Source organism: Oncorhynchus keta, chromosome 18, assembly GCF_023373465.1.
Source record: "Oncorhynchus keta strain PuntledgeMale-10-30-2019 chromosome 18, Oket_V2, whole genome shotgun sequence".
In the NCBI taxonomy this organism is placed as follows: Eukaryota; Metazoa; Chordata; class Actinopteri; order Salmoniformes; family Salmonidae; genus Oncorhynchus; species Oncorhynchus keta.
The window spans coordinates 187,321-214,414 of NC_068438.1; the positions used below are offsets into that span (position 1 = coordinate 187,321).

Below are 27,094 nucleotides of genomic sequence, written 5' to 3' on the forward strand. Positions count from 1 at the left end.
TTTATCGTTGTCTCTGATTGGGGATCATATTTGGGTAGCCATTTTCCCCATTGTGATTCGTGAGATCTTGACTATGTTATGTTGCCAATAGCACTGTTAGCGTCATGGTTCGGTTGTGCTTTATTGTTTTATTTGGCGAGTTTTGATTTATTAAAATATGTGGAACACCACGCACGCTGCGCCTTGGTCCAATCATTATGACGAACGTGACATATGGTCATTTAGTGACTACCCGGTTCTTTGTAGCATGGCCATCTTATGAGTAGCCGTGAACTGAGCCAGACAACTCCCACTCAGAACAGAGCAGCAGTCTAAATACAGGAGTGCCAGGGGATAGATCCAAATCCCTGTGTTTAATTAACCTTCTCAGGTTATAACATACCACATACACAAGCACTGACAGACGCACACACTCACACACATGCAAGCACCCAGCCACCCACATAGTGTTTATTTAACAATGGATAACAATTGATTTACACAGGCAAATATAAATAACTTCCTCATTCATGGCTAGGTTGAAGATAACAAAGATTATTGGACTCTGGAGCTATCTTCTTTTGAGTGATGACTCACACTTTACCATCTGACAGTCCATCAGACGACTCTGGGTTTGGCGGATGCCAGGAGAACACTACCTGCCCGAATGCATAGTGCCAACTTTAAAGTTTAGTGTATGAGGAATACTGGTCTGGGGCTGTTTTTCATGGTTCGGGCTAAGCCCCTTAGTGAACGGAAATCTACAGCATACAATGACATTCTAGATGATTCTGTGCTTCCAACATTGTGACAGCAGTTTAGGGAAAGCCCTTTCCTGTGTCAGTATGACAATGCCCCCATGCACAAAGCGACGTCCATACAGAAATGATTTGTCGAGATCGGTGCGGAAGAACTTGACTGGCCTGCACAGAGCCCTGACCTCAACCCCAGCGAACACCTTTGGGATGAATTGGAACGCCGACTGCGAGCAAGGCCTAATCGCCCAACATCAGTGCCTGACTTCACTTATGCTCTTGTGGCTGAATAGAAGCAAGTCCCCGCAACAATGTTCCAACATCTAGTTTAAAGCCTTCCTAGAAGAGTGGAGGCTATTACCGCAGCAAAGGGGGACCAACTCCATATTAATTCTCTCTCTCTCTCTCTCTCTCTCTCTCTCTCTCTCTCTCTCTCTCTCTCTCTCTCTCGCTCTCTCTCTCTCTCTCTCTCGCTCTCTCTCTCTCTCTCTCTCTCTAGCCAGGGTTCGTGCAGATAACCAATAATTTACAACTTTCAAATGAGATTGAATTAAGATGACGATTAATATTGACTGCTATTGATGTAAAATATTACTAGGAAGATAACATCTCTATAAATATTATTTTGTGGTGCCCGACTCTCTAGTTAATTACATTTACATGATTAGCTCAATCAGGTAATATTAATGGAGAAATTATTTTATAGAATAGCATGTCATATCACTTAATCCGGGATAGCCAAAGACACGACATGTATGGAAGACGAGCTCAGGGATGACGTTCCAAACAATACATTACTCATGAACAAGGTTCAGAAAGGGCACAACTGACATAAGCACAAAGTGTCCGTTCAAAAGGCAGTTTGGAAAGTGTAAGAATCATTCCAGCTGGAAAAATTTATGACAACACTTTCTGGATGTAAACTAGTTTTCTGGTTGAAAATAAACTAAACCCCGCAAAAAAAGAAACGTCCTCTCACTGTCAACTGCATTTATTTTCAGCAAACTTTGTGTAAATATTTGCATGAACATAACCAGATTCAAAAACTGAGACATAAACTGACAGTTCAACAGACATGTGACTAACAGAAATGGAATAATGTGTCCCTGAATAAAGGGGGGGGCAAATCAAAAGCAAAAGTCAGTATCTGGTGTGGCCACAAGCTGCATTAAATACTACAGTGCAACAACTCCTCATGGACTGCACCAGATTTGCCAGTTCTTGCTGTGAGATGTTACCCTCTTCCACCAAGGCACCTGCAAGTTCCAGGACATTTCTGGGGGGAATGGCCCTAGCCCTCACCTCCCATCCAACAGGTCCCAGAAGTGCTCAATGGGATTGAGATCTGGGCTCTTCTCTGGCCACGGCAGAACACTGACATTCCTGTCTTACAGGAAATCTTGCACAGAAAGAGCAGTGTGGCTGGTGGCAATGTCATGCTGGAGGGTCATGTCAGGATGAGCCTGCAAGAAGGGTACCACATAAGGAGGAGGATGTCTTCCCTGTAACGCAAAGCGTTGAGATTGCCTGTAATGACAACAAGCCCAGTCTGATGATGCTGTGACACACCACCCCAGACCATGACGACCCTCCACCTCCAAACCGATCCCGCTCCAGACTACAGGGCTCGGTGTAATGCTCATTCCTTCGATGATAAATGCAAATCCGACCATCACCCCTGGTGAGACAAAACCGCAACTCTTCAGTGAAGAACACTTTTTGCCAGTCCTGTCTGGTCCAGTGATGGTGGGTTTGTGCCCATAGGTGACGTTGTTGCCGGTGATGTCTGGTGAGGACCTGCCTTACAACAGGACTACAAGCCCTCAGTCCAGCCTCTCTCAGCCTATTACAGACAGTCTGAGCACTGATGGAGGGATTGTGTGTTCCTGGTGTAACTCGGGCAGTTGTTGCCATCCCGCACCTGTCCCGCAGGTGTGATGTTCGGGTGTACCAATTCTGTGCAGGTGTTGTTACACGTGGTCCGCCACTGTGAGGACGATCAGCTGCCCATCCTGTCTCCCTGTAGCGCTGTCTTAGGCATCTCACAGTACGGACATTGCAATTCATTGTCCTGGCCACATCTGCAGTCCTCATGCCTCCTTGCAGCATGCCTAAGGCACGTTCACGCAGATGAGCAGGGACCCTGGGCATCTTTCTTTGGTGTTTTTCAGAGTCACTAGAAAGGCCTCTTAAGTGTCCTAAGTTTTCATAACTGTGACCTTAATTGCCTACCGCCTGTAAGCTGTTAGTGTCTTAACGACTGTTCAAGAGCTGCATGTTCATTACTTTTTTATGATTAATTGAACAAGCATGGGAAACGTGGATTTTGGATTTTTACGAATTATCTTTGAAAGACAGGGTCCTGAAAAAGGGACGTTTCTTTTTTTGCTGAGTTTATATAACAGCCAATTAGGTCTCTGCAACCAGCTTAAGACGTCTGTTTTATTTAGAGATCAAGAAGTCATGTGAAAGACATTCATATTTTGGATGTTATCAGGTCAGATAACCAGATTACAACCAGAAAAGGATGTTAACAAAACGTCCATATACAACTAGTATCCAATCCAACAGATGACATAATAAAAAATGTAATTGCAACCGATTTTGCCCGCTGGGATATTAGACTGATTCGCCTGACACATTATGTGCCATATCCCCTTTTTTCTTTATCTTTCTCTCACTTGTGTCATTTTTTTAGGAGACATTTTTCTTTTTCCGAGAAGAGCTTTTCCTGGATATTTGATCATTTATGTCTGTTAGCTTCGCACTGTAATCATATTGTACTGTCACATGTCGACCAACCAACAGGAAAACCTTCTGCTTAGTAAGTTTGTCCTTTAGACATGCTGCCCTCTCTCCCTCTCTGTATCTCTCTCTCTCTGTATCTCTCTGTCTAACACACACACACACACACAAACACACACACACACATGCAACTAGCATCTTCCTCTGCATTGTTCTGGATGTCACCAGCGAGCCCCATCACTTCTAAATAATCTCCTCTAAAAACAACACACGTAACAAAACCAACAAATCCCAAACCTGTGTATAACAAGACAAGACAAACTAAGGGGAGCACACTAGTTTTAAAGAGACATAAAACAACAGTTCCTCACCAGAAGCAGTCACACACACACTTGCTGTCTGTAGCTATTCTCACTCTGGTCCCCATCTGATGATGTTCCTCCCTGGATCCCCTTCCCACAGCCTGCCTCCCAGCAGACCCTTCTCACCAGGTTAATAATGAACGGGATAGGAAGAGAAGTTAGTCATAAAGCAGAAGGCTGTATGGGAGGGAGGAGATTCAGTGTATGATGTGTATGATGCTGGTGTTGTGGGTGGCTGGATGGAACCAATACATGACTAACAAAGGGGGAACCGCAATACAGATTGTATTAGTGGTGCGTAATTGGTGGTGCGTGCGTGCGTGCGCGCAAGTATGTGCATGTGTGTGTGTGTGACACAGAGAGAGTGTGTGTGCTCTGTCGATAAGATACAGAGACTGGGTTATAGATAAGACTGGGTTAGTGTTCTTGATGTAAACTGATGGATGAGGATAACGGCTCAGGCTACTAATGAAACCAACTAAGTTTCTATCGTGACGATGATGGCCTATTGATAATGGTGTGTATGTGTGTGCACCAAGGCAATGGCCACAATACAGAGGAAAAAACAATGGCAACCCATTAAAGCCATCTGCTATTGGCTATTGATTGACCTGATGGGATAAATGGGATGGTGTGGCACTGAGCTTTGTGGATGGCCATCTGTAAAAAAAAAAACACTACACTACAGATCTATAAGAAAAAAAGACTAGCATCCCTTTTTTCTACAGTGAATGGCCTAACACGCATGTACACACACACACACACACACCACACACACACACCACACACACACACACACACACACACACACACACACACACACACACACACACACACACACACACACACACACACACACACACACACACACACACACACACACACACACACACACACACACACACAGTAGGTGAATGATATTTGTTATGACTCTCTTTTTTTATGACAACACCCACATCCTCAAAATAGTACATCTGAATCAAGAATTGGTTCCTTATAGAGTACTTTTACGAAAATGCCCTGAGACACACGTACACACTCACACACATCTACACACACACACTTGCACGCAAAGTACTCTCTGTATGACCTTTCTAATAGGTTACAAAACCTTCCTTTCATCCACCCACATCACACCCATTGACCATGTTCCCCTCTCCTCTCCTCTCCTCTCCTCTCCTCTCCTCTCCTCTCCTCTCCTCTCCTCTCCTCTCCTCTCCTCACCACTCATCCCCTCATATCCTATCTAAAGCCATCCCCACAAAACAGAATATCGTCCTAGGCAGTGCATACATACAGAGTAGGGAATCATGTCAGCTCTATTCATAGCATTATTATAATATTTTTGTTGTTGTACTTTTACCCCTTTTTCTCCCCAATTTCGTGACATTCAATTGTATACGGACTCGGAAGAGGCGAAGGTCACGAGCCATAGATGTCCCATAATTACTATTGGGTCTTTTTTTCGATTAAATCGGTCCATATATAGCCTAGATATCAATCTATGAAGACTGTGTGATAAACGGAAAAAAATTGCGTTTCATAACGTAACGTCATTTTTTAAAATTCAAAAAGTCGACGATAAACTTTCACAAAACACTTTGAAATACTTTTGTAATGCAACTTTAGGTATTAGTACACGTTAATAAGTGATAAAATTCATCAGGAGGCTATGTAAATTCTATAGGTGTCCGTCTCGAAAAAATGTCTGGAGAGAGCTCGACCAAAACATCCGGTCGGAGACCGGAGGGAATCGGTTCCCTTGATTCGGTTTGACCAAGAATCAAAGCTGAATCAAATGACAAGACTCTAGACATCGTGTGGAAGCTGTAGGCACTGCAACCTCGGCCTCATTTAATTCGGTTCACTTTGAACAATTCCTGGAAGTAGCGCAAGGATATTTATTTCCATTTTCAGTGATCAGATTTTCCTGCACTTTTCGATGAAACGCACGTTGTTATAGTCACAGCCGTGATTTAACCAGTTTTATAAACGTCTGAGTGTTTTCTATCCACACATACTAATCATAAGCTTATAGAGGACATCCTCTAGTGTCGGCATGATGTAGTGGGATCGTTTCAGTGCTTGGTTCAGATGCTTTGAGTCGATGCAGACCCTCAGCTTCTCTGGTTTTTTCACTCTGACCATATTGCTGATCCAGTCAGTAGGTTCAGTCACAGATGTCATGTGGCCATCGGCCTCATACTTGTCCAGCTGGGCCTTCACAGCCACTTTCATTGCAATGGGCACATTGCGAGGAGCACACTGGACTGGAGTGATGCTCTCATCCACTTCAAAGTGTACCTCCCCAGGCACAGATTCAACGGGCATGTTGAATACATCGTCATATCTGCTAAGTAGTTGTTCTTTGGACAGGGGTCCATGCTGGACATGATCCACAATGTGCAGGTCATTTGGTACAGTGAACTGCATCAGTCCCAGGCGTTCGCATGTCGAGCCTGAGAGGAGAGGATGTTGACTGGTTTTACAATCTCAAACTCCAGCTTGTGTTTGCGTCCCCGAATAACACATTCGGTCTCAAAGGTGCCCATAGAGCTCATTAGCTCTCCTGAGTAGAGCTTTAGTCTAGTATCGCTGGGCAATAGATGTGTGTCAGGTGCCAGATTGATTTTGTCTTTGTAGCTCATTACGTTGCATGTAGCACCAGAATCCAGTTGACATTGTTGTTGCTTGTTGTGTAATCGTAGTGTCACAAACCATTTCTTCCCTCTTGAGTGTACAGCCCCAATGGATTCATGCATGTAAATGTCACTTTCACTTTTCAGCTCTGAACATTGAATGACATCATCAACACAGTGAATCTTGCCCTCACTCACCCTTCTTTTGCTTTTGAGACACACTTTTGCAAAATGATTATTAGTTCCACAAGCTCTGCATGGTTTTCCGTAGGCAGGGCAGTGCTCTTTGCCACGTGTGTGTGTATTCCCACAGTATTTACATGCTACGGGGCTCTCTGTGTTCACCGTTCGTGGTGAATTGCTCTGCCTCGATTGGTTTAGTCTGAATGTCTGCCTAGCAACAGCGTGAACGGTATCAACGTCGGAGCGTGGGGTTTCGATTTCCATTCTCTCATTCTCATGTCAGTGACTTCAGCAGTGCGGCACATTTCAATGGCAGTTACTAATGTTAAGCCTCTCTCTCTCAGTAGACGCCGGCGTGTATCCTCATTTGCAATTCCCAGCACTATTTTGTCACGAATCAATTCATCTTTCAATCCCCCGTATTCACAAGTGGCGGATTTCTCTCTCAAACGGGTTACACAGTTGTGTACTGACTCACCCTCTTCCTGTTTACAGCTTCCGAAAACGAACCGCTCATAAATTACGTTTCTGGCGGGTTTGAAGTAATTCTCCAATGCAGCCAATATAGCCTTTGCATCACACTGTTGACGTGCTGTGAGGGTGAGATTGTGCAGGTAGATATGCCTGCATTCGCTGCCCATTAAACTCCTCAGAGTTGCCGCTTGTACCTCGTTGGGTTTCTCATGTAGACCGGTCGCCAGCGCATAGCCCTCGAATTCATCCCTGAAGTTGTCCCAATTAGTATTCCAGTCCCCTGTGAGAACCATGGGATTTGGTGGCGGAATGTTCGCTGCCATAGCAATGGAATATGAGATTTCTTTGCCTTCAGTCATCGACGTAGGTAGTGATGCTAGCTAGGCAGCTAACAACGAGTTGATCAGTGTTGTGAGTAGGAAACGGCGTGTGTTCGCATATGGAACGTAACTGCGCCTATACTGTACTTAGCTACAAAAATAACAAACGTGTGTTTTCCGAGCCACTTCTGATACCATGTTTCAGTATGATATGTTAGATAAAGGAATAACGACAGACACCAATGTCAGGTTCAATAGCCTTGTTTGTGCATTGTACGAATGGCTACAACTGGAGTCCGGGGAACAGTCCGGCTAGTCGATTACCTATCAACTAGACTCCGTAACAACTGTCTCCCAGTCATGGCGGGCTGTAAACACAGCCTGGGATCAAACTCTGGTTAGTAGTGACGCCGCAAGCACTGTGATGCAATGCCTTACATGCTGACCAATTAAAAAAATAAAGGAGGGCCGCACACTCTAGGAGCTCAGATGCAAAAAATGTTAAGTCCAACGTTTCGACAGACAAGCTGTCTTCATCAGGGTATAATGACAAACATTGCGGGGTGACTCATTTATACAGTGTCAAAAGACACACACAGGGTTCTGTAATCACGGCCGGGTGTGGCCTGATATCATTGGATAATTCTCATATTTTAAAATAGCATTCAAAAAAACATGAATGGATAGCGCACGATCATAGATACAATTTGGCTACATAAGCCTACAAACATTTACAATAGCAAAATCATAATAATAACAAGAATGGCTTCAGATGAAAGTCTACGTAGAGACTATTGATAATGGTGTGTATGTGTGTGCACCAAGGCAATGGCCACAATACAGAGGAAAAAATCATGGCAGCCCATTAAATCCAACTGCTATGGGCTAATCATTGACCTGATGGAATAAATGGGATAGTGTGGAACAGATATTAGGAGCTTTGTGGATGGCCATCTGTAAAAAAACAACAAAAAAAACAGTGACAAGGAGACTGTAGGGCCATTCTAGTGAATGGCCCTACACGCATGCACGCAAGCACACACACACAGACACACACACATACAGAGTAGGTGAATTATATTTGTTCTGACTCTCTCTTTCTTTATGACAACACCCACATCCTCAAAATAGTACATCTGAATCAAGAAATGGTTCCTTATAGAGTACTTTTACGAAAATGCCCTGAGACACACGTACGCACTCACACACATCTACACACACACTTGCACGCAAAGTACTCTCTGTATGACCTTTCTAATAGGTTACAAAACCTTCCTTTCATCCACCCACATCACACCCATTGACCATGTTCTCCTCTCCTCTCCTCTCCTCTCCTCTCCTCACCACCCATCCCCACAAAACAGACTATCGTCCTAGGCTGTGCATACATACAGAGTAGGGAATCATGTCAGTTCTATTCATAGCATTACTATAATATTTTTGTTGTTGTACTTTTACCCCTTTTTCTCCCCAATTTCGTGACATTCAATTGGATACGGACTCGAGAGAGGCGAAGGTCCAAGAGCCATGCGTCCTCCGAAACACGACCCTGTCAAGCCACACTGCTCCTTGACACACTGCTTGCTTGACCCAGAAGCCAGCCACACCAATGTGTCGGAGGAAACACTGTCTGGCAACCAAAGTCAGCTTGCAGGAGCCCAGCACGCCACAAGAAGTCGCTGGAGCGTGACGAGACAAGGAAATCCCGGCCGGGCAACTCCTCCCCTAACCCGGACGACGCAGGGCCAATTGTGCGCTGCCTCATGCTGTTACCGTCTCCCGATCATGGCGGGCTGTGACACAGTCTGGGACCTAACCTGGGTCTGTAGTGACACCTCAAGGACTGTGATGCAGTGGTCCTTCTGTAGCTCAGTTGGTAGAGCATGGCGCTTGTAACGCCAGGGTAGTGGGTTCGATTCCCGGGACCACCCATACGTAGAATGTATGCACACATGACTGTAAGTCGCTTTGGATAAAAGCGTCTGCCAAATGGCATATATTATTATATATATTATTATTATTATATTATTATATTATTATTATTATATTATTATATATTATTATTATATTATGCAGTGCCTTACATGCTGACCAAACCAGATACACGTGTGCGTTCGTGTGCACCATGTTGAGAACATTTTTTTGTTCACCCACTCTAGAAGCGATCAGGACACACAGGTTGAAATATCAACACAAAACAAACTATATTATTTTGTGCACAGGTCAAAAAGGATTAAACATTTATGGCAATTTAGCGAGCGAGCTTGCTGTTAGCTAATTTGTCCTGGTATATCAACATTGGGTTGTTATTTTACCTGAAATGCACAAGGTCCTCAACTCCGACAATTAATCCACAGATAAAAAGGTAAACCGAATTCGTTTCTCATCATCTCTCAACCTTCCTCAAGGCTTCTTTTTCTTATTTGGACTATATATGGTGGTTGGCAACCAAATTTACAGCATTACTACAACCTACCGGAGTGCGAACCTAAGTTCATCTTTTAATCACCCACGTGGGTATATGCTCCTGAAAACCAATGAGGAGATGGGAGAGACCGGACTTGCAGCGCGTTGAGTATCACAAATAGAAACAATTTCTATTTTAGGGCCTGGCCACGCAGACGCTCGCTGACGCCCGCATGCAGTGTGGGTGCAGTGATTGAATAACACGTATGTGTAAATTTATTTTGCGTCACGAGCGGTGTGGTCAGCATGTTAGACCGCTGCGCCACTCGGGAGGCCTAATTCATGGTATGCCTGGTAAACCTTAGTCTCTTCCAAAATAAACTGCATCTTACACAGTAAGAGCCTATGAGTCATCAACAAAACCCCAAACTATAGATACTGAGCACACTTCGTAGCCTAGGTAGTGGGTATATTGTTATAAGATCTTAAACTGTAGCCTGGTATAAGACCCAATCTTTGTGCCAAATTACAACCCTATTTCCTATTTAGTGCACTACTTTAGCCCAGAGCCCTACAAAAGTAGTGCACTATGTAGGATAGAGGTTACCATTTTGAAAGCAACCACAAACAAAGCAATGCAGTAAATCTCCACAGCCATTTGTAGTGAATAGTGATCCTGTTGTTTTGTGATTATTATTACCACCATCATTTACTTTCTGGAGATGGGTCCATGACCAAGGAGGACAGGCAGTCCCTTCATGAGGCCTAAATATGAATAAATCAGTCTGTTGCTGTGAAAGACAAGCTAATGATGACAAAGGATCATCTCCTCCTTTCTGTCAAATTATGTGCCCTGTCTGTGGAACTCAAATTCAAACAACTGTGATCCCCCCGGCGCACCGTCGCCACGGAAACCACTAGAAGAGCCGATCACGTGACATCCGGCACTTGATGAAAAATTAAAGCGATGTGTTCTGGGCCATCTCCAGGGCAGTCTCATTGGCTACCGGGTGGTCCAAAACAGCTGTGGAGCGCCAATCACAAAGGCTGTTGTGGGAACAGCTGGAGTGTTCAGGTTGGGTCAGAGGAACGGGGCTGAACATGTGGGGCTGCTTTACTGGAAATGAGACCGCAATGGTGCCAGTGGGACAGCGCCTGCAAAACAATACCCCAGAACTCTGTATGAGACGTAAACAGTTTCTAAACATTTGACGAACCCTGTACGTGGAGAAACTACATAGTTGACTAGCATCCTGTCCAGGGGGATACTTGTATATGAAGCTACCTCACGCTACAGAAACAGGAGATAGGCTCCTGCCCTATTAACCGTTCCGGCCACTTACTAGTGGAATGTACAGCATGTATAGAATACATTTAAGTTGTAAAAGCCAATAATTGTTATTTTATGCCTTACGCTTATCATATTTTGTAATTCCAGTTCAATTTTGATGACAATATCCCTGAGATGAATGTTGTATATAATGCCCTAACGGGCAATTCTGGCTCAGACAAGGCTCAACTAACTTACTATTATTTCTACTCTACTGTATGAGGAGAAACCAGTACACAGACCCGAAACTCAGTGATGTGAAGTTAGACTGGGTAACAGTGGAGGCTGTTGAGGGGAAGATGGCTTATAATAATGGCTGAAACACATGTGTTTGATATAATTCCATTGACTCCTTTCCGGCCATTATTATGAGCCGTCCTCCACTCAGCAGTCTCCACTGTTACCCAGCCCAGGAGTGCAGGACTCTGGGTTGGAGTACAGTTGAAGTCGGAAGTCTTGTTAACAAACAATAGTTTTGACAAGTCGATTAGGACATCTACTTTGTGCATGACACAAGTAATTTTTCCAACAATTGTTTACAGACAGATTATTTCACTTATAATTCACTGTATCACAATTCTAGTGGGTCAGAAGTTTACATACCCTGAGTTGAATGTGCCTTGAAACAGCTTGTGAAATTTCATGGCTTTAGAAGCTTCTGATAGGCTAATTGACATAATTTGAGTCAATTGGAGGCCAACCTGGGGATGTATTTCAAGGACTACCTTCAAACGCAGTGCCTCTTTGCTTGACATCATGGGAAAATCAAAAGAAATCAGCCAAGACATCAGAAAGAAAATGGTAGACCTACACAAGCCTGGGTCGTCCTTGGGAGCAATTTCCAAATGCCTGAAGGTACCACGTTCATCTGTACAAACAATAGTACACAAGGATAAACACCATGGGACCACGCAACCGTCATACTGCTCAGAAAGGAGACGCGTTCTGTCTCAAAGAGATGAACGTACTTTGGTGTTAAAGTGCAAATCAATCCCAGAACAACAGCAAAGGACCTCATGAAGATGCTGGAGGAAGCAGGTACAAAAGTATCTATATCCACAGTAAAACAAGTCCCATATTGACATAACCTGAAAGGCCGCTCAGCAAGGAAGAAGCCACTGCTCCAAAACCACGATAATAAAGCGAGACGATGGTTTTGCAACTGCACATGTGGAAAAAGATCGTACTTTTTGGAGAAATGTCCTCTGGTCTGATGAAACAAAAATAGAACTGTTTGGCCATAATGGCCATTGTTAAGTTTGGAAGAATAAGGGGGGAGCTTGCAAGCCGAATAACAACATCCCAACTGGGAAGCATGGGGGTGGCAGCATCATGTTGTGGGGGTGCATTGCTGCAGGAGGGACTGGTGGAAGGAAAATTATGTGGATATATTGAAGCAACATCAGTCAGGAAGTTAAAGCTTGGTCGCAAATGGGTCTTCCAAATGGACAATGACCCCAAGCATACTTTCAAAGTTGTGGCAAAATTGCTTAAGGAGAACAAAGTCAAGGCATTGGAATGGCCATCGCAAAGCCCTGACCTCAATCCTACAGAAAATTTGTGGGCAGAACTTGACAGAGGAATTCTAAATTCCTTTATGCTTTAATTGCCAAAACCAATTCGCACTCATTTCTAATTCATTAATGGGTTGTAAGTTCATTAATTATGCATGAAGTAGATCGAGACCCGTCTTAAAAGCCAGGTAAAGAGCGTTTAATTCCAGAGAGTACTAACTACATACACAGATTTCCACAGGTTATAAACTCAAAGTGACATCATCAGTTTCCCACGATAGCCCCGTTGTTTTTTTGTTTAGGTCCGGAGATGCTTTCTACTCCCCTCATAAACCAGACATTACAACCTGTCTAGAAGATATACTTTTCTCTTACCAATGGAACAAAACCCAAACATTCTTATCTTGTCTGAAAAGCTTTTTCTCCCCCTTGACCTTCCCAAGAGGCACAGACAATCAAATTAGTTCTGCTTACATTTTCAGTAACAGCTTAACCAATAACTTTTACTTTTCATATCATAACATAATAGTATTAGAATAAATGGTTCTAATCAATAATGTATACATAATTAATCATCTTAACTACGATTTCCTCTAACAGAACTGAAAAAGCGAGGAGGTCTACAAACCTGACTCAGTTACACCAGCTCTGTCAGGAGGAATGGGCCAAAATTCACCCAACTTGCTGTGGAAAGCTTGTGGAAGGCTACCCGAAAGGTTTGACCCAAGTTACACAATTTAAAGGCAATGCTACCAAATACTAATTGAGTGTATGTAAACTTCTGATCCACAGGGAATGTTATGAAAGAAATAAAAGCTGAAATAAATCATTCTCTCTACTATTATTCTGACATGTCACATTCTTAAAATGAAGTGACCTAAGTCAGTGAATTTTTACTAGGACTAAATGTCAGGAATTGTGAAAAACTGAGTTTAAATGTATTTGGCTAAGGTGAATGTAAACTTCTGACTGTATTTGCAACAACTTGCATATACAGACACACACACACACACAATGTTCAGACACACGCACACACACACAAGTAAGCCTACTCCTTGGGGCTAAATTCACAGGGTGTTCTTCCACCTACAGTGCATTCGGAAAGTATTCAGACCCGTTTACTTTTCCCACATCTTCTTATGTTACAGCCTTATTCTAAAATGGAATTTTAAAAAAGTGTCTTATCAATCTACACACAATACCCCATAATGACCAAGCGAAAACAGGTTTATTGACAAAAAAAATAATTTTTAAATACTTTATTTACATAAGTATACACACCCTTTGCTATGAGACTAGATATTGAGCCCAGGTGCATCCTGTTTCCATTGATCATCCTTGAGGTGTTTATACAACTTGATTGGAGTCCACCTGTGGTAAATTCTACCACAGTTGACAGTGCATGTCAGATCAAAAACCAAGCCATGAGGTCGAAGGAATTGTCCGTACAGCTTCGAGACAGGAATGTCTCACGGCACAGATCTGGGGAAGGGTACCAAAAATGTCTGCAGCATTGAAGGTCCCCAAGAACACAGTGGCCTCCATCATTCTTAAATGGAAGAAGTTTGGAACCACCAAGAGTCTTCCTAGAGCTGGTTGCCCGGCCAAACTGAGCGATTAGGGGAGAAGGACCTTGGTCAAGGAGGTGACCAAGAACCCGATGGTCACTCTGACAGAGTTCCTCTGTTGAGATGGGAGAACCTTCCCGAAGGACAACCATCTCAGGACCTCAAACTGGGGTGAAGGTTTACCTTCCAATAGGACAATGACCCGAAGCACATAGCCAAGACAATGCAGGAGTGGCTTCGGGACAAGTCTAGCATCTCTGGAGAGACATGAAAATAGCTGTACAGCGACACTCCCCATCCAACCTGACAGAGCTTGAGAGGATCTGCAGAGAATAATGGGAGAAACCCCCCAAATACAGGTGTGCCAAGCTTTTAGTGTCATACCAAAAAAGACTTGAGTCTGTAATCGCTGCCAAAAGAGCTTCAACAAAGTAAAGGGTCTGAATACTAATGTAAACGTGATATTTCCGGGATTTTTTCTTATACATTTGCAACAACAAAAAAAAATGAAATGAGGCTGTAACATAACAAAATGTGGAAAAGGTTAAGGGGTCCGAATACATTCCGAATGCACTGTATCCCTAAATGGGATTCAGAGAGTATACGTGTGCGTATTTGTGTGTATGGCTACATGTGAGTGAGTGAGTGAGTGAGTGAGTGAGTGAGTGAGTGAGTGAGTGAGTGAGTGAGTGAGTGAGTGAGTGAGTGAGTGAGTGAGTGAGTGAGAGTAAACATGCTGAGGGAGGCGAAGGGAAGGGAGAGGTTTTCCCGAGCTGCAGGAGTGGTGTGTAACTTTCACTGTGCGGAATGTGATTGTTTGAAGTGGTTTCCTGTGGAGTATTTTTGAAGGAAAGCGGCGTTGGTGGAGTTCAGCCTGGCACAGCCCAGCCTTCTGCCCCAAGAGCTGGAAATACGGTCACCCTTCACCCCCCACCTCACCTCAGCACCGTATTGCCACAGAGGTCACCACAATCCCCCACACGCATATGCAGGCACGCATGCATGCACGCAGGCACATACATACGGTTGTCATGTTAAACACTTACTTTCACGCACATGCACACATATTGTAAACATACAGACATGTTTTTACAAACTCGTGTTTTGACACACAGGCAAAGAGAGCGAAGGAAACAAAACCTGCTGTGACTGGGTGAGATAAGGAGGACTTGCTGACTAGAATACTGAGCAAGAGAAAATTAGTGAGGGACTGAGTGAGAGAGACAGAGAGAGGAGAGAGGGAAGGAGGGTGACATATAAAGAGAGAAGTATAGAAAGGGAGAGGGACAGACAGAAAGAGAGAAAGAGGGGGGACAGAGAGAGAAGGAGAGCGATAAGGGAGAGAAGCAGAGAAAGAAAAAAGGGAGAGGAACAGACAGAAAGGGTGGAAAGAGAGGGACCGATAGAGCGAAGGGGAGGAAGGGGGCAGTTTACTCCAGGACCCTGATCTTCCCTGAGTGAAGGTGCTCAGACACACAGACGTCATGAGACATGGGCGAGGTCCTCACTAAACACAAATAATCACCATAATCACTCTCAAGCACATACACAGTAAAGACACACACACACACACACACACACACACACAAACACACACACACACACAAACCAGACCTGGGTTCAAACGCTAGTTTTTTCAAATACTAAAGCTGTGACTTGTCAAGTTGCCTGGGAAAATGGAACCATAAAAATTGTCACAAGTCTTAAATGTAACTAAATGTAATGGAAAATGAGGGCCAAAAACAGTATAGTAATGCTGCATACTCCAAGAAAAGGTTCAAATCTCACCTTTCTGGTAAAAATAGTGATAAATTGTGTAGTCACTTTTGAGGACACAAGCTCAAGTACACAGTACAAATATGATAAAAATATAAAAGTATGTAATATTTTAAAAATGTATGAATAAGGCTCCAAATTACTTTGATTTTTTCAAACGACTAACAATAAGATTTGACCTTCCTAATAACTATAAAAAAAACATATTTGTATATTTAGTGTTAGAAAGGTCTCGATCAAAACGTCTGCCCCATCGCTGTGAACATCTCACAGAGATCTAACTAGTTCCTGAACTCGTTAAGAACTCCCCTTTCGAATCATATTAATCTTGTCTGTCTATGACAAATAGAAAATATTTTTTGTTTAAAATCGATGAATTATTTTATATTATGGGCTATAAATCGAACTCTGACAGTGCTACACCACTGAAACCACTCTCTCCTGCTGCGTTACGATGTTAGGATTCCAGGCATATGTGTTGTTAGTGGCTGTGACATAAGAATCAGCCAGGAGTTGATGGACAGTCAGAAGAGTGAATGAAATGGTAGGAGGGACAACCCAGCTTCAAGTGGTGTCAGATTTCACATTCTGCTTCGCACAGGCAAAAGAGACATATTCTGAGCGTGAGAATCAGGACTATTGCTCAATACAAGCCGTTTCGATCTAGCCAGCTGTGGGCCGATGTTGTCCTTAGAAGCAGTAAGTAAATAACGGCCCTCTCTTTGCTTACATCTCAGAGCTAACACACTCCCTGTCCCTCTCTCACCACTTCAGTGTTTGACCTTCACAGACACTCACACTGGACCCTCAAATGGTAGTGTGCGTCTCTGTGTGTGTGCATGAGGATCCATGTCCTTTACCATTTCAAACCCCTCTATCAGCCCACTGCATCCTGGACTTGAGGGCAGAGTCCTGCTCACACACACGCACACATCAAATGCTGCTCACTAGCGACACAGAAACGTAAGTCAGGGTTCAGCAATCTCCCTTTCCTCTTTTCTTCAATTCGTGACCTTTCTCTCTTCTCTCTGAAAATGAGCCCAAGCCAGAGTCACAACAACTCCCTCCCACACACAGAGACACCGGCACATTCACACACATACTTTTTTATTGCCCTTAGCAACAGCCTGACACACACCCCCGGCACAGCGCAGCTGTCAAAAGGTGGTTTATGGGCAATAAGCTTATTCTCTCAGGTTAGAACAATCATAGGTGAGAAGTAGGGAGACGGAAGGAGAGAGAGAGAGAGAGAGAGAGAGAGAGAGAGAGAGAGAGAGAGGGGAGAGAGATGGAGGGATAAATGAGAACATTTCCGCTTTACTTACCTTTAATAAAGTATTCAAGAGTTTGTCCTTAGACTTATTCTCTCTGTCTCCCTCCCTCCCTCCCTCCCTCCCTCTTTCTTTCTTTCTTTTTTTCTTTCTTTTTTTCTTTCTTCTTTGTCTCTCACTCTCTCCCTCTATGCAGAGTTAGTGAAGGACTATAAACACTGAGCACAAAGCAATTGAAGAGCGAGGGAGGGTGAAAGGAAGGCAGTGGGAGTGAAAGAGGGCGAGTTACAGAGTAAGAGAAAGCAGACAAACAGCATGAGCTGGGGGTTGAGAAGAAAAGAGAGAGAGAGAGAGAGAGAGAGAGAGAGGGGGGGGACAGACAGACAGACAGACAGACAGACAGACAGACAGACAGACAGACAGACAGACAGACAGACAGACAGACAGAGGGAGAGAGGGAGAGAGGGAGAGAGGGAGAGAGGGAGAGAGGGTGAAGGAAGAGAGGACATAGAAAGTTAGAAATATAGAAAGATAGATAGAAAGAAGGGATAGGGAGTGAAACAGTGTGAGATTAGTAAAACTGATTTTGATATACTTCTTAGAAAAGGAGCAGAGAAAAATGGATGGGTAATTTTACCCCATAGAGGGGAAAGGAGGGGGTCCATTTTCTTTGGCAAGCTTGCTTCTGTGTGCATTATTATAAAAAAAGGACAGACAATTCCAAGAGAACGAAAGCCACATTCCTCAAAGTGAGAAAGACTGACAGGTAGAGAGAGAGAGAGAGGGGGGGGGGGGGGAGGGAGAGAGAGAGAGAGGGAGAGAGAGAGAGGAAGAGAGAGAGAGCTTTCCTGTTCTTGCAATCATTTTACAACTTGTGGCAGGTATTAAACCTAGATTTGGTATCTGTACTGACAATAACAACATGCCCATTCATGCATGGAGCTCTACACTCTTTAAAAAAAAGGTGCTAGCTAGAACCTAAAAGGGTTCTTCGGCTGTCCCCATAGGATAACTATTTGAATAACCCTTTTCGGTTCCATGTAGAGACCTTTTCTTAATGTTCCACATGAAACCAAAAAGGGTTATACATGGAACCAAAAAGGGTTCTCCTATGTGGACAGTCGAAGAACCATTTTGGAATCCTTTTTTTCTAAGTGTACCAAACCATTCATCTGTTCAGTGACCACTGTCATTATGCACTTCCATACCTCTACCCCTAAGAGGGCGTCCTCCTTTCCCTGGTTACAGTCAGCCACCACAGAGAGGTTCCAAATGGAAAGCTATTCCCTATATAGGGCACTACTTTTAGCCAGAGCCTGCATGACTGTTGTTGTTGCTCGCGCACAGAAAGGACATTCTCTTCTCTGCCGACAACAAAATGCTGCCCTAATGAAGTTAGCCACTTGAGCGCACATCACAAGAGCACACTGCGAGCGCTGTAAATGAACAAGCACAACAAACAAAACCGGGGAGGCTGCCGCTACTCTGTTATGTAAATCTTACATAAGCAACATTAGTCCAGTGTTGTTGAAACACTAAGCTTACCTTGCTTTAATTGATGTGCATCTGTAAAGGGCTGATGAATTGGGTACATATACACACACACGTATGCACACACGCACATAGAGACACGCTCAAACAAACAAACCAAAAAATCTCTTCCCTTTGCTTTCTCTGTCTCAGTCCAACAAACACACATTACAGATGTCATTCCTCTGTTTATTAGTGTGTGTACACTGAAAAAATGACATGTTCTCTCTCTTAATCTCTCTCTCTCTCTCTCCTGTTTCTCTCCTCCCCTGACCCCTACTCGTCCCCTTCAGTGCGTCATCTATTAAAGAGAACAGCAGATTGAGAGAGTAAAAGAGAGGGAGGGGCAGACAGGGAGAAGGAGTGAGACAGTAGAGTCCTCCCCAGGGAGAGAGAATGACGTCACTGATCTAGGCATCAAGGCTACCCCTCCCTCGTCTCTCTCTATCTCTACCGAAAGGAAGGAGGGAAGACGACAGGGAGGAAGGAGAGAAGACTGGAGGAAAGAGAGAAAGAAAGACAGAGGGGGACAAAAGAAGAATATTCCGGATAAGAAAAAGGACAATGTCCGTCTCTTCAGAAAATAACAGAGGCTTCGAGGATATACCCGCTTTGTGGCTACTTTAATAGGACATGTGTTACTTAAGTAGTTTTGGGGGGTATCTGCATTTTACTTTACTGTTTATATATATATTTTAATTTACTCCATTAAATTCCGAAAGAAAATATAGACTTATTACCCCCATAGACTTTCCCTGACATCCAAAAGTACTCGTTACATTTCGAATGCCCGGGCACCACAGAATTATGGTCCAATAATATGAATCTATCAATTTAACGTGTTGTAATCCCTATTGCCTCTGACCTGCACAGCGTCCTCACGACGGGTGGGTGGGTGGGTGGGTGGGTGGGTGGGTGGGTGGGTGGGTGGGGGTGGGTGGGTGGGTGGGTGGGTGGGTGGGGGTGGGTGGGTGGGTGGAACAGATGGAGAGAGAGAGGGAGAAACATTGTCAAGCAACCAAGGAGTTAGAGAGAAAGATTTACCAGGAGAGATGTTATGGAGGAATAGAGGGAAGTAGAAGGAAGAGGAGGGAGGACTTAAAATATGTCAGAGAGCATTTAAATAGAAAGCAGTAGACGAAGGAAAAGAAATACAGACCGCATCCCATGTATTTAGGATACACAGGCTAAAATGGATGACAGTTAGTGACAAATGACAGTGGTGAGGGTTTTACATGATCTTAATAAATCAGCTTATTGTCTCAAGTCTTGATGATGAGCCTGCATAGATAGGGTTATTCATAAATGAGTCAAATCTCAAATTATAGCACACTTTTCTCTAGATACAGTATTGCACTGTTTGGACAGCCCTTTGTAGGAAATAGGGTGCTATTTAGGACATAACCGTTGACCTCTCCAGCCCTGCCAATAGAGCCAGGACAGATGGAGAGTCTTGCTTCAGACAGGAAGGGGCTCACCCCACCGCCCTAAGGCAGGACACACACGCACACACAGGATACCCAGCCCTGATAAACCCCGGGTTTAGGTCACTCAAGGGCCTCCTTCTCCAGCCGTCACTCAGGCTTGGCCTTTCCCATCACTCCCTCAACTGGTCACAGCAAAGCAACTGCTAACACTTTACTTGAGACTGAGGCCACCCAGAGACGTATGGCAATGTATAAAAATGCATATGCATTTTGCTTAAAAAACATGGTTACAAAAATACAAAAATATAATGCTGATCTCATGACATGGATGGTCAGTCCTTGCATCTATATATCTGTCTATGAATTTCAGAGTGGTTACATTTCTCCAGCCCCCTCAGCTGTTTAACAAAACAAGTGGCGAAGTGAAGGCTTTGTTGCTTTTCGAAATCTGGATTGTCACTTTAATGCTTTTTGATGCATTTCCTACACATTGTAAGTGTGTATAGCATGTATAGTATAGAATCATCTCATAATGATCCTGATTTAAGACATATTATTATCATCATATGCCTTATAATAAGTTATATATATGCTCATACATGCTTATAACAAGTGATAACGCATTATTCCTGTTCGCTTCAAGTAAAGTGTTACCGTTACCGAGCAACCACCTCAGGGCGGCATGTCTGTGCGTCATTGCTGCTTCCTTGAAATAATCCTGTTTGGCTCAATTGGTAGAGCGTGGTGCTTGCAATGCCAGACTTGCGGGTGTGATTCCCCCTGGGATCACTAATATGAAATTGTATGTCTGCACTGTAAATCACTTTGGGTATTTGTATTTATTATGGATCCCCATTAGCTGCTGCTTCCTGGGGTCCAGCGAAATTAAGGCAGTTAATCAAAAGAGAAGTTGACTAAATATGGAAATGGATCTCTGTATATAAAAGTATTGTAATGAAACAGGCAGGGAGCAGGTCTCGAACCCTCGACCTTCGAGCCCGAGGTCCGGCGCGCTATCGACTGTGCTGCAGAAGCAAGCTTGTGTGGCAGGGTCGATTTCCACGCTTATAAACCCAGGGTCGTTACACTACTCCCTCCTTTCAAAGAGCACGTCCTTGCGCTAGCTTGCGGCTCTACGTCTTACAGGAACGCGCTCACCGGCCAAGCACACGCACTGTCGTGGATGCAAGGTCCGATCACTTCTGACACCAATGTAATAAAACAGCAGGGAGCAGGTCTCGAACCCTCGACCTTCGAGCCCGAGGTCCGGCGCGCTATCAAAAAAGCATGCTCGTGCGGCAGAGTCGATTTCTGCGCTTATAAACCCAGGGTCGTTACACTATGTTACTCACGCCTGTGCGAGTAAGTGTTTCATGACATACACACATGTGCATGTCTCTGCATGCTACTATCCGGAACAGACCTGAGGTGCTTTGATGTCCTACATGCTAAAGTGTGATGAGATCAGCCCTTTGAGGCAGTGTAAATACCATTGGTCTTCTTAACACAGGTACTGGGAACAGTAGAGGCCTTGTAACGGTTTGTTGAGTTAGTGCACAGTGTGTCTAGCGTGCGACAGTCTGCTTGACTGTGGCCCAGTGCACAGATTGCGTTATTAATGATGTTCATTAGAGAGATAATGAAGATATTCAGAAATGCCCCTGGGGACTACAGGCTACTAATTGATTCACGGCATATTGGGCAGTGGTTGGGGACTGCTCTTCCAGCTCCGTAGGCCTACATTACAGACAGGTCTATACAGAGCCATAAGCCTGAAGCAGAGCCCATGCAGTAGGCCTACTTCACCTGCTCTCAGTTTGATGGTTGACAGACAAACACACATGAATAAACACACACAGAAATAAACACACACATACACAAGACCTATCCAGCCCAAATTGTAACCAGATAGACTTATCTGTTGGATCACAACAGACATTTCACATCTCACTCTGGTATCATAATACTGTTCCAATAACGAACAGATGGTCATTGTTGTGCATTTTTACATCCCATAATATTTAGGTGACAACGACACAATGCAACAGAACCATAGCAACAACAGGTACAGCCTGTCGGACTGGAATCTCAACATAACAAAACAAAAATGCCTGTCCCGTGTGACCAGTCAATAGCTGTGTGTTGGTTATCATAGTATATATAATACATGGCTTTACTTCAGTTCCATATCATGTCCTTATGCCATCTTCAGCCAACATAGGCAACAGTGTGTGGGCAAGGCACACCGAGTCAACAAAATACAAGACCTGAAGGAAGCCTTTTAGTGAGATTAAAGGGCTATCTATATATTATATTCAAAACCGAGGACAAATGAAAAAGCAAAATGGAGAAGTTCAAAATAAACAAGTTAGGCCTAAATTTGATATGTGCTAGTGTAACCGACTAGCGTTCAAACTGAGTGTCTCCTAAGCTCCACAGATGTGTGAGCCAAAACTAAAGCCCAATGCACACGAGTGAGATCGAGAGAGCACAGGAGTGAGATAGAGAGAACACAGTACAACTCAACCATAGGCTGTGTGGCCCTTAAAGAGATGACAATGAATAAAACCTCAGCCTCTCTATGAATATTTACTGGGGCTAAGCAACTTCTCTCTAACAACTTCAAATAAATACAATCAAATTATTACATGTAATAATAGCATGTAGGCCTATGCTGGAAAAACGTGTTTCTGGATTTATGCATGAGTGTCTGAAGCTGCACTTTCTCTTATGAAAGTATTTTGCTAAATTATGAAAAGATACCGACGTTTGTATGGAGAGAGCAAGTGCACCATTTTCATCACGGCAGTGAGCGCCGAACACAGTATTTTAAGGATGTATATGAGGAGGACCAAAGCTTACCCGGGAATCTGCTCGAGCATTATTGTCCGCATAGCCTACAACATGTGCAGAATATAAACAAGTAGTATTCGAATCATGACTGCGAAATGATTTAGCAGTAAGAAACACAACAAAATAAATATGGTGATTGATTGCGATGGGGTTCGATCACATACGAGTGCACGGAGCTCTGTCTCCTGATAAATTATGAGAAGAGTAGCATCACGTTTGAGAATATGATCAAATCATTACAAGACTTACGTTGTTCCGCAAATCTTGCAGAGCTACACTCATCGTGCAACAGACAGCAAAATCGACCGTTGGGCGAGTGCAAGAGACACTCTACCTCTGCTGCTGACGATTCCAGTTGCTGGATCGCGAAGCCATCTCTCTCGCTCTAACAAATTCTGTGGAACAACAAACAACAAAATGATATGTACTAAACCCACACATGTCAATCTATCCGTATTGATCTAGGACCGCAATTGACCGCAATGGACTGTGCGCGCCAGAGCATAACATTACCTAATCCCAAAACGAGTGTCTCTCGAATGCAAGCAGAATAGACCTACAGCAGAATGTTTCCATGTTGGGAAAAAAGTCTTTTCACGCGTGTAGTCGGCCAACCCTGGGATGAACAAGAAGGAAGATTGCAAGTACACTGCTGACTACACCCCGCCCCTCTCTCTCTCTCTCTCTCTCTCTCTCTCTCTCTCCCTGTCTCTCTCTCTCTCACTCACTCAATTCAATGTTAAATTCAATTGACTTTATTGACATGGCGAGTTCATTATTACTTACATTGTCAAAGTATACATATCGAAAAATACAAATATATATTCATATATAAAATATATATGTATATGTATATAAATAGTGGGACCAACAGCAATAATAATAGTATTAATGGACATGGTATTACCATTAACAACAACTACAACAACAATATTAATGAGAACAACAATACATTAAAGCCAGTGTCAACATGACTGAGAAGACACATGACGTCGTATGAAAGACAAAACAAAATGGGAAATATTATCGACATTACTTTGCACTTTTCACTGGCTGTCCCTTAGGTTGTGGCAGAAGGACACATATTTGGCTGCCAAAACTGCACATTTTGGCTTTTCACCAAATAAATATTAGATTTTTTCTTCATCTTTTATAGTTTCAAATTCTTTGTATTGAATTATAATTTTGGTAAAGAAATATTCTCTTAAGTCTGAGTATTTGTCACAGTGTAATAGGAAATGCAGCGCTGTCTCTACCTCTCCCCTGGAGCAGAGTGAGTTGGGATGGTGTTTTTCTGCTTCTCCTTTTTTCCTCCAAACATAACGATGGTCATTATGGCCAAACAGTTCTATTTTTGTTTCATCAGACCAGAGGACATTTCTCCAAAAAGTACGATCTTTGTCCACATGTGCAGTTGCAAACCGTAGTCTGGCTTTATTATCGCGGTTTTGGAGCAGTGGCTTGCTGAGCGGCCTTTAAGGTGATGTCGATATAGGACTTGTTTTACTGTGGATATAGATACTTTTGTACCCGTGTCCTCCAGCATCTTCACAAGGTCCTTTGCTGTTGTTCTGGGATTGATTTGCACTTTTCGCACCAAAGTACGTTCATTTCTAGGAGACAGAACGCACCCCCTTCCTGAGCGGTATGATGGCTGCATGGTCCCATGGTGTTTATACTTGTACTTATATTTGCTTACTATTGTTTGTACAGATGAACGTGGTACCTTCAGACGCTCCCAAGGATGAACCAGACTTGTGGAGGTCTATAATATTTTTTCTGAGGTCTTGGCTGATTTCTTTTGATTTTCCCATAATGTCAAGCAAAGACGCACTGAGTTTGAAGGTAGGCCTTGAAATACATCCACAGGTACACCTCCAATTGACTCAAATTATTACATTTTACATTTACATTTAAGTCATTTAGCAGACGCTCTTATCCAGAGCGACTTACAAATTGGTGCATTCACCTTATGACATCCAGTGGAACAGCCACTTTACAATAGTGCATCTAAATCTTTTAAGGGGGGGGGTGAGAAGGATTACTTTATCCTATCCTAGGTATTCCTTAAAGAGGTGGGGTTTCAGGTGTCTCCGGAAGGTGGTGATTGACTCCGCTGTCCTGGCGTCGTGGGGGAGTTTGTTCCACCATTGGGGGGCCAGAGCAGCGAACAGTTTTGACTGGGCTGAGCGGGAACTGTACTTCCTCAGTGGTAGGGAGGCGAGCAGGCCAGAGGTGGATGAACGCAGTGCCCTTGTTTGGGTGTAGGGCCTGATCAGAGCCTGGAGGTACTGAGGTGCCGTTCCCCTCACAGCTCCGTAGGCAAGCACCATGGTCTTGTAGCGGATGCGAGCTTCAACTGGAAGCCAGTGGAGAGAGCGGAGGAGCGGGGTGACGTGAGAGAACTTGGGAAGGTTGAACACCAGACGGGCTGCGGCGTTCTGGATGAGTTGTAGGGGTTTAATGGCACAGGCAGGGAGCCCAGCCAACAGCGAGTTGCAGTAATCCAGACGGGAGATGACAAGTGCCTGGATTAGGACCTGCGCCGCTTCCTGTGTGAGGCAGGGTCGTACTCTGCGGATGTTGTAGAGCATGAACCTACAGGAACGGGCCACCGCCTTGATGTTAGTTGAGAACGACAGGGTGTTGTCCAGGATCACGCCAAGGTTCTTAGCGCTCTGGTAGGAGGACACAATGGAGTTGTCATCCGTGATGGCGAGATCATGGAACGGGCAGTCCTTCCCCGGGAGGAAGAGCAGCTCCGTCTTGCCGAGGTTCAGCTTGAGGTGGTGATCCGTCATCCACACTGATATGTCTGCCAGACATGCAGAGATGCGATTCGCCACCTGGTCATCAGAAGGGGGAAAGAAAAATTATGTCAATTAGCCTATCAGAAACTTCTAAAGCCATGACATAATTTTCTGGAATTGTCCAAGCTGTTTAAAGGCACAGTCAACTTAGTGTATGTGAACTTCTGAACCACTGGTATGGTGATACAGTGAATTATAAGTGAAATAATCTCTCTGTAAACAATTGTTGGAAAAAATACTTGTGTCATGCACAAAGTAGATGTCCTAACCGACTTGCCAAAACTATAGTTTGTTAACAAGAAATGTGTGGAGTGGTTGAAAAACTAGTTTTAATGACTCCAACCTGTAAACTTCCAACTTCAACTATACATTGCATCAATCAAATATTGTAAGTGGCTGGCCAGTAATTGAATAATGCTGCAATGGCTACAAACCAAAATTAAAATGTGTTGACTGGCTTCAGACCAGCACACTTGTGCAGTGATTTGAAGAACCTCTGAAATTGCAGCAGTTCTTTAGTCCAGAAATAATGCATTGGGTGACAAGTCACAGATGACCAACATTTGGAGGTCATTAGATAGATATACGGATGTACCGCATTAATAAATAACAACTGCATCCCAAATGGCTCCTTTAACCACTACAGTTTACTACTTTTGACCAGGGCCCATAGGCCACACAGACACAAACACAAAGGAATGAATGATTTGTGAGCTTCTGGTATTGTGTTAATCTAAGCATGTATTACTTTTTTTTCAGGTACTTGTTATGAAATTCAATTCCCAGTGTGTCTCCAAGCACCTTAATTTGAGAGCCATTCAGTGATCAATACACCAAGGCTGTACTGTCAGCTCTGAGGTTGTTTTTAACATTCTAAAAGGAAAACAATGTCACTGGATAGTGGAAAGACACGGTTATTGATAGTTCCGTCTTTTAAAATCAGCATCTCTCAGGCCTAACTGTACCACTACAATAACTGAGATTCACTCTATGGGTGAACACACGCACAAACACATACAGTGGCTTGCGAAAGTATTCACCCCCCTTGGAATTCACCCCCCCACCCCCCTACCACTTTGAAGTTGCAAAATATTTTTTATTGTGAAACAAACAAGACATAAGACAAAAACTGAAAACTTGAGGGTGCATAAC

At 43.7% G+C, this 27,094-nt stretch overlaps 1 protein-coding gene across 7 annotated transcripts in view; it reads right to left on the reverse strand.

The window, feature by feature from the left end:
- Positions 1-23,801, reverse strand: part of LOC118397007 (endothelin-converting enzyme 2) — a 78,311-nt gene extending 54,510 nt beyond the window's left edge. The window contains exons 1-2 of one of the 7 annotated variants that reach the window (XM_052467080.1): positions 23,693-23,801; positions 23,382-23,527 (exon numbers count right to left, since the gene is read on the reverse strand). In XM_052467080.1, the coding sequence (XP_052323040.1) occupies positions 23,382-23,414 (33 nt within the window). In that variant the 5' untranslated portion in view covers positions 23,415-23,527; positions 23,693-23,801. Of the gene's footprint in view, positions 1-3,850; positions 3,978-10,563; positions 10,585-17,376; positions 17,423-18,867; positions 18,994-23,141; positions 23,221-23,381; positions 23,528-23,645 lie in introns of those variants that run through there. The other 6 variants (XM_052467079.1, XM_052467084.1, XM_052467085.1 and 3 more) reach the window with 6 other exon arrangements.
- Positions 23,802-27,094: the final 3,293 nt, after the last annotated feature.